Source organism: Drosophila suzukii, unplaced genomic scaffold (genome assembly GCF_043229965.1).
Source record: "Drosophila suzukii unplaced genomic scaffold, CBGP_Dsuzu_IsoJpt1.0 scf_9, whole genome shotgun sequence".
In the NCBI taxonomy this organism is placed as follows: domain Eukaryota; kingdom Metazoa; phylum Arthropoda; class Insecta; order Diptera; family Drosophilidae; genus Drosophila; species Drosophila suzukii.
This window is the reverse complement of record NW_027255941.1, coordinates 1,090,109-1,099,976: the sequence shown is the minus strand read 5'-3', so window position 1 is coordinate 1,099,976 and position 9,868 is coordinate 1,090,109. Positions and strand designations below refer to the sequence as shown.

General features: G+C 49.8%; 1 protein-coding gene across 1 annotated transcript; it reads left to right on the top strand.

Moving 5' to 3' along the window:
• The first annotated feature begins 2,328 nt into the window (after nucleotides 1-2,328).
• Nucleotides 2,329-9,852, top strand: LOC139355139 (uncharacterized). Its single transcript, XM_070999475.1, has 2 exons — nucleotides 2,329-2,433; nucleotides 9,235-9,852. Exons 1-2 carry the CDS (start codon nucleotides 2,329-2,331, stop codon nucleotides 9,850-9,852), a joined length of 723 nt encoding a protein of 240 aa, XP_070855576.1.
• The last annotated feature ends 16 nt before the right edge of the window (nucleotides 9,853-9,868 follow it).

The window sequence follows — 9,868 nt, the reverse complement described above, 5'->3', positions numbered from 1 at the left end:
GCACATCTTCCATGACGCGACGTCTTTACTGCCTGCTCGGTGTGGTATGTTTCTGTACAGTGTCTCACCATCCATAACATAGTCCGGGTACTTCTGAGGTTGGGTCCTTATCTTTTCGCCCAAGTCCTTGATCCAGCTGCACCCTCCGGAAACTATTGTCGCCGATGCCCCTTTTAATCCTCGTAGCGTCTCTGGTAGTGGTTGTCTTGATAATGCGTCGGCCACCACGTATAGCTGACCCTCTCTGTACGCTATCTCAAAGTCGTACTGTTGTAGCTCCAGGAACCATTTGGTGATCCTTCCTGAAGGGCTTTCGATGCTGTTGAGCCACTTCAGGGCCAGGTGGTTGGTTACTACCTTAAAGTGGTTCCCTTCCAGACATGGCCTGAGCTATCGGATCGCCCAGACGATCGCCAAGCACTCTTCTCCGTTGTTGAATAGTTTTTTTCGCGCCGTTCAGTGTTCGGCTCGAATAGAAGATTACTCTTTCACCCTTTTCGGTGTCCTGGGTCAGTATTGCTGCGATGCCGTAGTCACTGGGGTCTGTTTGCAGGGTCAACGTTCTACTGAAGTCCGGGCATACTAGCACCGGGTCTGCAACGAGTCTTACCTCTACTTCCTCAAACGCCTTCTGGTGCTCTGGTGTCCACTCCCACTTGCTGCCTTTGCGCTGCAGGTCATATAGGGGTTGGTTGATTCTGGAAAAATCTGGTACAAGCCGGCGGTACCACGACGCTACTCCTAGGTTTGCCGGAGCTCTTTAACGGTCGATGGCGGTTCTAGTTCAGCGATGGCGGCTACTTTTTCCGGATCTGTTCCTATTCCCTCGCTGGTCACTCGATGTCCCAGGTACAGCAGTTCCATATTAAAGAATTGGCATTCTTCTGGATTCAGCCTCAGGTTCGCTTCCCTCAGACGACGGAACACATCGCGAATGCGTGAGGTGACATCACGGGGCCAATTACTTGGTCCAAAACCCGCTGAAGCGTTGCCGACGCCGAATGAAGTCCGCACGGCATTACCCTCCACTGAAATAGGCTTTTGCCTGGTACCGTGAACGCCGTGTATTGCCTGCTATTTTCTTCCAGTGGGATCTGCCAGTATCTATCCTTCAGGTACAAACTGCTGATGTACCGCGCTTCCCTTAGTTGATCCAGGATGTAGTTTATGCGGGGCATTGGGTAGGCATCCTTCACTGACTTCGCGTTGATCTGTCTGAAGTTGACACACAGTCTCCACTTGCCTGTCTTCTTTTTCACTATCAAGATGGGGGAGCTGTATGGGCTCTTTGAATGCTCTATGAACCCCATTTGGAGAAGCTCGTCCACCCTTGCGTTGATTTCCCCTTGAATTTTTGGGTTCTTGGGGTAGTATCTCTGCTTGTCATCATTTATTTTGATCTGGTGCTCTGCCATATTCGATGTTCCCGTCATTGTGCTGAAGTCTGCCAGATCTTTTTCCAGGAACGCTGTAGTATCGTCCAAATCGTTTACCTGTTGAACGACTGCTACCGATAGCTTTTTCTCGACCCATCCATTGTTTCGGCTCCTGGTTGGTATTATTATCTCGTGTCAAGCACACCTTATCTCGGTTCCGACTTGTTTCAGGAGGTTCCACCAACGAATCCACTACTCCTGGTAAAATCAACAGGCTCATGGTCACTTGTTTGTTGCCGAATTTGACCTCCACCTCGAGCTGCGCATTAATTCCGCCGCATCTTCCGTCTGCCAACCTAACTTGCCGTCTCGTCCTTGTAGTCCTTCCGAGAGCAGCAATATTGCCCGCCATTTCTTCGCTAACGAAGCTTGCTGTTGCTCCGGTGTCGATTGCGGCTTTGTAGCTGTCCCCACCAATCATCACTGCTGCGGACAACTGCTGCTCCTCCTCGATTAGCTTGCGCGTTAGTTTGGAGAGGTAGCATTGTGCGATCCCCGCTCGCCTCTCTGCGGCTGATATCGCTGGCAATTTTCCGATCGTTGGCAGCAATCCGCTCCTGACACCCACCTTGCCGCATATCCAGTAGAATAACAGCCGTTGGTTTCGACACCCTCTAGCCCAGTGTCCGTTCCCACCACATTTTCGACAGGCCTCATGCGGGACTGTGATATGGGTGGCATCTTGTGGCCTCTGTGTGTTGCTTGGCACCTCCACAATGTAAAAATTGGTACAATAAATTGTATTACGTGTTGTAGTAAAAATTATGAAAATAGGTGTAGAAGCTTTCTATGAACTCCGCCCAGGTTCTCCATTGCTTGTTGTTGGCGATGAACCACTGTAATACCCTTTGTACGCCGGGGGGTAGCGGGGTACCGTGGTGGCACTGATGGAATGGCTTGGGAGGCGACGGCGGGAAACTGGCGGCGTCGGCGGGCTGCTGCGCTGGGCTTCGGCGGTTTGCTGCTGGTGCGGTTTGCTGCTGGTGTTGCGGAAGATGTAGGGGAGAAACCACTCGAACGCGTATTGCCCCTTGATCGAAAAGAAGTACGCACAAAAGTTAACTTGGAAAGTAGGCGGGGGTACGACCGCGGTTTATTCAGTTTTAACTCTAGAATCGAACTGCCTAAGTCTAAGCTCCGCTCTGCGCTCCAAAGCGCAGCGGAGACTTCATGGAGGGAGCTAAGAACAGCGCAGGAGAGCGGGAGAGCGGTGCAGCTGGATAGCGGGGCCGATCCAGATTCGCCGGACAGTGGGCCTGAACATTCCGCCCCCCTTGCAAAAAATAAAGGAGACGGAACTTCGGCCAGTCGCCTACGCCTCAAGCCTGCGTACAGCCGCCGGAGACGATCCACCCGAACACCGTCTTCTTGTCTACTGGCAATCCCTCGTCGACCATGTGGAAGCCCGGCTGTATCACCTTCGGGTAGACGTCCGCGCCCAGGATCAATGAAATAGTGGCTGGCCGGTGGAAACGCTCATCCGCGAGCGGTAGCTCCTTAAATTTCTGGACGACGCTCTCAGTGAGCGCACGGATGGGGGTGCGGATGCGCACGTTCGGCTCGATCTTGAGGACCACCTCCAGCTTGATGGCCTCGTCGACCTTCGAACGAATCGTCGCCGTGCATATGCTCTCATCGCCCACGTTTGTTGTCGGCAAACGAAACGCGGTGGCCAGGGATGCATCGATGGAGCTTGTCGGGGTGCACGGATCGATGAGTGCGGCGGTGTCGAACGTCTTCTCTCCGGTCTCGACGATCACCACAGCAGTCGGGAGGACATTGACGCTATGTCGCTGGAGAAGTGCGGCGAGCGACGGAGCTGGTGTCGAGGATGCTGAGCGCGGTGGAGGGGCAGGCGTTTGGCGAGTTGGCGGATCTTGCCGGCGCGAACGCTGCGGAGAAGCGGGCTGTTGCTTGGAGCGGGACTTTTGCTTGGAGCCGGACTTTTTCCGGGAAAAAAGGTCGTGCATGTGCAGCCGCGTGTGATGGTTCCGGTTTCACGTTCTGCGCCGGTCACCGCTACGACAGCTCCCAGTGGAGTGCTCGTGTGCGAGACAGTTCGCGCAGTACTTGTTAATGAGAACTGCCCGCAGCCGCTTCTCTGCGCTCAGCTTTAGGAACCTCTGACACTTCCGAAGAGGATGGATTCCGCGGCAGACTCGGCATCGGTAGGACTGAGTACCTCTAGTACGTCTGCTGTCCAAAGCCTGAGCGCTACGTGGACGGGGAGCCATTTTCCTGTTTAGAGTGTGGATAAGGAAAAAACAAACAGGGCTGATTAACAATGACGTGGATAATGGCTACGGACTAAGGTGTGTAAGAAACGCGGCTCGTTACGAGGTAGTTTTGGGCGGCTCTCTTAGAAGAAGAACCACCTTGGTCACTGGACGTTTGACAATGCCGCGTGTCGTACGAATGACGACTACGCGGACATTGCCATCGGCTCCCGGAGAAACGGAGTCTATTCTTCCGAGTCGCCACTCATTTGAGGGCAAATTGTCATCCTTAATGACGACCAGATCGCCAACACGCAGATTTTCTGTGGGGACTTGCCACTTGTTGCGCTTGTGGAGCTCCTTAAGGTACCCATCCTTCCATCGAGTGCGGAATTGTTGATGGAGAGACTTTAAGTGCTGCCACCGGTTCAGAATGGACTTGGATTCGCCCTTTACTTCAGGTTCCACTACGGATAGAAGAGGTCCACCAACAAGAAAGTGCCCTGGTGTCAACGCTAAGAGATCAGTTGGATCCTCGGACATGGGAGATAGCGGTCTGGAATTCAGACAAGATTCGGTTCTCGCTAGGAGGGTGGACAGCTCTTCAAAGGTGTACTTCCGTGTAGCGGTGGACTTGTAAAACAAGGTCTTGAAGCTCTTGACACCAGCTTCCCATAGGCCTCCCATATGGGGTGCCCCAGGAGGAATGAATTGCCAGGTGAGCTGCTGATGACTATACGCATCGGTCACAGACTCCTTAACGGCTTGCAGGAAGTCTCGGGAAAGCGCGGTGGAGGCGCCGACGAAGGTCTTTCCATTGTCGGACTGGACCTGGCGAGGACACCCTCTTCTAGAGACGAAACGAGCGAAAGCGGCAAGAAACTTTTCAGTCGTTAAGTCGGATGTAGGCTCTAGATGGATGGCCTTTGTAGAAAAACAAACGAAAACCAACACATACCCTTTCGTAATGAGACAAGCTCTTCCGGTATAATTTTTTATGTCAAACGGGCCGGCCATAGTCCATCCCTGTGTACGTGGACGGACGGGAAAAAGACACTCGCTCTTTCCAAAAACTTCCCATCATCTGGACTTGCAATCTCTTTTTGTAAATAACGCAGACCTTGCAGGAGTTAACCACTGCCTTCACCAATTTCTTTATTCTCGGAACCCAGTATCTGGACCGAGTGAGACGCACCACTAACTGGTTGCCACCATGTAACGTAATGAGATGCGTGAATTTGACCAGAAGCCGCGAGATTGCACATTCGTACGGCAGGATTATCGGATGTCGTTCATCATACCGCAAACTGTCGGAGGCCGTTACGCGGCCGCATGCCCTGATTACCCCTTTCTTATCTAGATCTTCGTCACCCTGTTGGCAACGAACGTAGTCCAATGGCACGCTGGTTTGGCTAACCATGCTAGCACAATCGTGGAATCGGTCCAACAATGCAATTTTGAGGTCAGCCTCGGCATATTAGGAAGGATGGCTTCGGCCATCTCGGACAAAAGGAGAGCCCCACATAACTCCAGCCTGGGAAGGGACATCGTTTTGACTGGCGCCACACGCGTCTTGGCCGTGAGCAAGTGCACCATCGTCTTATGGACCACTTCTAAGCGCACATAGATCGCAGCACCGTATGCCTTTTGCGAGGCGTCACAGAATCCGTGATGCTCTACGCGGAACTCTGGACGGAAGAAAACCCATCTGGGTATTCTGACCTGGTCTAGGACCGAATAGCTCTGGAGATAGCTGTTCCACCTTTGGCACAGCTCAACTGGAAGTTTATCGTCCCAGCCCAGATCCTGAAGCCAAATCTCTTGCATAAAGATTTTGGCACACACAACAAATGGAGCGAGCCAGCCTGCTGGATCAAACAGCTTGGCAATTTGGGAAAGGACTTGGCGTTTCGTGTGGGAGATTTCCGTTGCTAAATCTGGTGGGACGAAAAAGAACTCATCGGACGTCGCCTTTCATCGTACGCCGAGAGTTTTGGCTGTGCTCTCAGTGTCGATCTCGAGGAAGTCGGTTGTCAGAAGATGATCGCTTTGGATATGAGCTAATATTTCTTTGTTGTTGGAGGTCCATTTCCTCAATGGAAGCCCCGCGGAATCTAGAGCACTTTGTAGCTCGCGAACAATGGACTTAGCGTCCTCGGCGGAGTCAGCTCCCGAAAGGACATCGTCTACATACATATGATTTCGAATGACGTTGCTCGCTACCGGATGGCTGAGCTGCACGTCAGTTGCCAACTGTTGCAGGACTCGAATGGCCAGGAATGGCGCGCAATTGACTCCAAAAGTTACCGTCTGTATTTCGAAATCTCGAATGTGCCCCTCGCTGTTGCGGAATAAGATGCGCTGGAACGGGGAATGCTTCGGATCTACCCATATCTGCCGATACATTTTCTCGATAACGGCACTGTAGACGTATCGGAAATATCGCCACTTCAGGATCTGGATAGTTAGATCGGACTGCAAGACTGGGCCAGCATGAAGGGTATCATTTAAACTGACCCCATTCTCTGAAGGGTTGGAGGCATTGAAAACCACACGTAACTTAGTGGTTGTACTTTCCGGCTTGAGGACGGCATGATGCGGAAGGTAATAACTGGCAGAATTATGGGCAGGACGGACTTCTTTCATGTGATTGAGGTCGAGATATTCTTGAATCACGGAGTCGTATTTGGCTTTTAGCTGACAGTCCCTCTTTAGGCGTTGCTCGGTTCTTAGGAACTGCGACAACGCGGAGGATCTGCAGTGACCGAGGGCGGATTTTACGTTTTGAGGATCACGAAACGGAAGACTTACGACATACCTGCCGTTATCGTCTCTCGTAGTCGTTTGGAGAAAATTTTCCTCACATGTCAAATCGGAAGATTTTGTCACTTTTACTGGCAGATCCTCCACCTCCCAAAATTTGGTGAGAAGCCTATCCAGGGACATGTCAACTGTGTGGGAGATCCGTGTGGAAAAAACGGAAATCTAATTTTCCCTTGGAGCAGGAACGGGTCCTGTTAGGATCCACCCGAAAATGGTTTCTTGCCCGAGGAGAGAGCCACAAATATTCGGCCGGGTGCCGCTTAGAATAATGGATGGCAGGATGTCGACTCCGACCAGAATATCTATCTGTGCGCTCTCGTAGAACTTTGGATCCGCTAGTGACAGTTCGGGAAGATCCCGTAGAAACTGTTGCGGAATCGGACAAGATGGAAGGTTTCCAGCTAATTGAGGAAGAACATAGGCCGTCGTGTTTATTTGCAAGCCAGGCCTGGTCGGAGAACGGATGGTAAACTGACAGAGCTTTTTGGATTCAGCGGATACTGTCTGGTTTAAGCCTGATACTTGGGCTCGGATTACCTGGTGAGGCAACTTAATTAGTTTGAACAGCCGCTCAGAAATAAAGGTTGCCTCTGATCCTGAATCTATCAAGGCACGAGCTTTAAAATTCGACCCCAGGTGACATATGTCAATTATGGCGGTGCCCAGCAAGACGGATCTATACGCCGTCGCGAAGTAATTTTGGACTGTAGAGTCCGTGGACCGGGAAGCGGTGGCAACTGGTGTACTTGGTCTTGATCTGGGTCTTGGGGCGGGATTCGAAGGCGATTGGGAGGAGTTGCCTCTGTGTAGTAAGGTGTGATGGCGGCCGCGGCACGTAAAGCAACTATGAGTGCTTTCACAATCACGCAGCTGATGCCCTCGTGCGAAGCAGTTTAGACACAGCTGCTTCCTCTTTATGTATGCCGAACGCTCGTCGACCGTCATCTGGAGGAACCGTGCACATGTGCGGACAGGATGGTTTTCCTTCTTACAAAGGTCACATCCTTTTGGCTTGGGTGCTACCCTTGTCTCGTAAGAATTTATTCTTCGAGGCGCTGCAGTGGGGGCGGATGTTTTTGGCAGAGATTGACTCGAGCCTGACGGCCGTACGTCGTCTATGGCTTCTAAGGTCCGGTGACGCTCCGTAAGGAAGGCGTTATGTCGGATAAATAGGAAACCTGGCTCACTTGTTGAACAGTGGAACGAGGTGTCGACAAGAAAAAGTAGTGGATCGGAGAAATAGAAATTGGAAGCAAGTACCGACCTGGTTACTTTGCGGAATTAAGCCCAGTGATACGGATTAGGAACGGTGAGTAAGGAGTTCGAATATCACCCGTTGAGAAGTAATACTATAATAATTAACCCTTTTGGTATATGTATTATGGTTGGGATCAAGTTTGGTATATTTTTGCTGGTATTTTTTGCGTTTGGATAAATTGAGGGGGGAAAATACCAACTATGTGCATATATATAGTCCCCGGTGGAGTAATTGTAATATTTTCGCCTTTATTTAAACTTCTGAATGAAGAAAAAAACCCAAAATTTGTTGGCCGGAGGATGCGATCGGTTGACTATTTAATATTGGAGTATTGCTTTAATTTAATTTAATAATCCGAGGGAAAAATACTAAAAATATACCAAAAAAGCATAGAGGATGCTATGCATGCAGTGGAGTGCTGGTATTTTTCTCGTTTAAATAAAATAAATTTTTACGGAGTAAATACCGAAAACAATACTAAAAAGTTTGATGGTAAATAAAATACAATGACCAAAAAATTTTCACGTCGGTTGGTGTAATTTTTTATTTTATTATTTTTGACCGGATGGCCGACGGAAAACTTTAATTAGTCGGAACGGGATGGTGGAGTTAAAAATTATATGTGACTGTATGTAGATATGTGTATATATGTAGATATTTGTATGTATGTAGATAATTATATGTATGTAGGTGTTCAGTCCCACGGTACTTGGTTCGTATGCACAGCTGATCGCCCTGCCAACTGAAGACGAAGGTCAGGAGATCTGGCAACCCGACGAACGAGGGAGAAGGGCAGTGAGAACTACAAGCTTCAGCGACCGGAACAACATTGTCTTCTTTTATTTTTGCTGTCCATTGCGACCCATTATTTTGTTAAAGTTAATTAATGAAGAAGAGTGAAGTGTACACATTATAAGCTAAAGAATTAAAGGCTAAACTGTTATATTTGAACTTCAGTCGTTTAATCACTCCCAAGAGCCCCTCTTACAATGACAGCCGTACAGAGCTTTTTTTGCACGGCGTCACAGCTGAACATGGTGGCCCATGAGGGGACTCTTGCTTGAAGTTTAAAAATCTCAGTTTGATCTTTCAATTGTGGGTTATAATGCATAACACCCAGCACTCCATCTGACACAAATTGCGATCGTCTCCGTTTGTGCCCCCAACAAGTGCTCTCACACCGATAGAGCACAGTCACCAATACCAACACACCCGGTCGCCTGACAGCCCTTCTACACACACACACACGGGTGCTGCAAGAAGGCCCGTTATAATTTCGCAACCAAGGGAAATCTTCTACTCAAAGCGGAATCGAAAAACAGTACAGCCTGCGCTCACGCTATATTCAACGTTACGTAACATCAGGCATAAGTAAAAAGGGGAAAGATCACGTGAGTACGGGTGCTTTTTTTATTTATCAAGCAGAGCTAGCTAGGTTCAAAATAAATTGGTAAAAATTCTCATAATATGTCTGACCACGAAGCTGATGATCCGGCCTTAGCAGCGTCTCCAAAGTCTAACACGTCTGCAGCAGAACTATAAGAAGGATGCCGCGTCTCGAAAAACCGAAAGTTATTATATGAAGCGCCTGCAGCAGATCGAGAGTTTAAACGCGGCTTTTGAGACCACCCATCAAGTAATCATCTGCACCGAGGGATATGTCAAAACGGACTATCACGCCAAGAAGATCGCCGTCAGTTTCGAGGATCTGTACATGGAAACCTATTGCCTTGTAGCTGAAGGCCAACGAATAAAGTTCCCAGTGACGCCGTCCTCAGCCTCGGCACCCACCGCCGTGACGACGGTTGCCGACGCACGTGTCCACATGCCACAACTGCCAGTGCCCAAGTTTAGCGGAAACTGTGTGGACTGGCCTGGATATTATGACGCCTTTACTCGGTTAATTCATCAAAATGAGCGGCTGGACAATATTCAACGGTTTCATTTCCTCAAGGAATCTCTGCCAGCTGGTCGAGATTGCGATATTCGTCAAATTCCTTTGACGGCCGCTAACTATACGGTAGCATGGGACACACTAATTCAGCGCTATAACAATCCACGCGTGGTCTTCTCCAATCACATGAACATGTTGTACCAGTTGCCAAGCCTAAGCAAGTAGAAGCCCGATGATATTC

Bases quoted from the DNA above. Each gene is read 5' to 3' on its own strand.
- LOC139355139 (XM_070999475.1), top strand. From the start codon at position 2,329: ATGGCTTGGGAGGCGACGGCGGGAAACTGGCGGCGTCGGCGGGCTGCT. The intron at 2,434-9,234 runs GTAGGGGAGAAA...ATCCGGCCTTAG, and splicing joins CTGCTGGTGTTGCGGAAGAT to CAGCGTCTCCAAAGTCTAAC.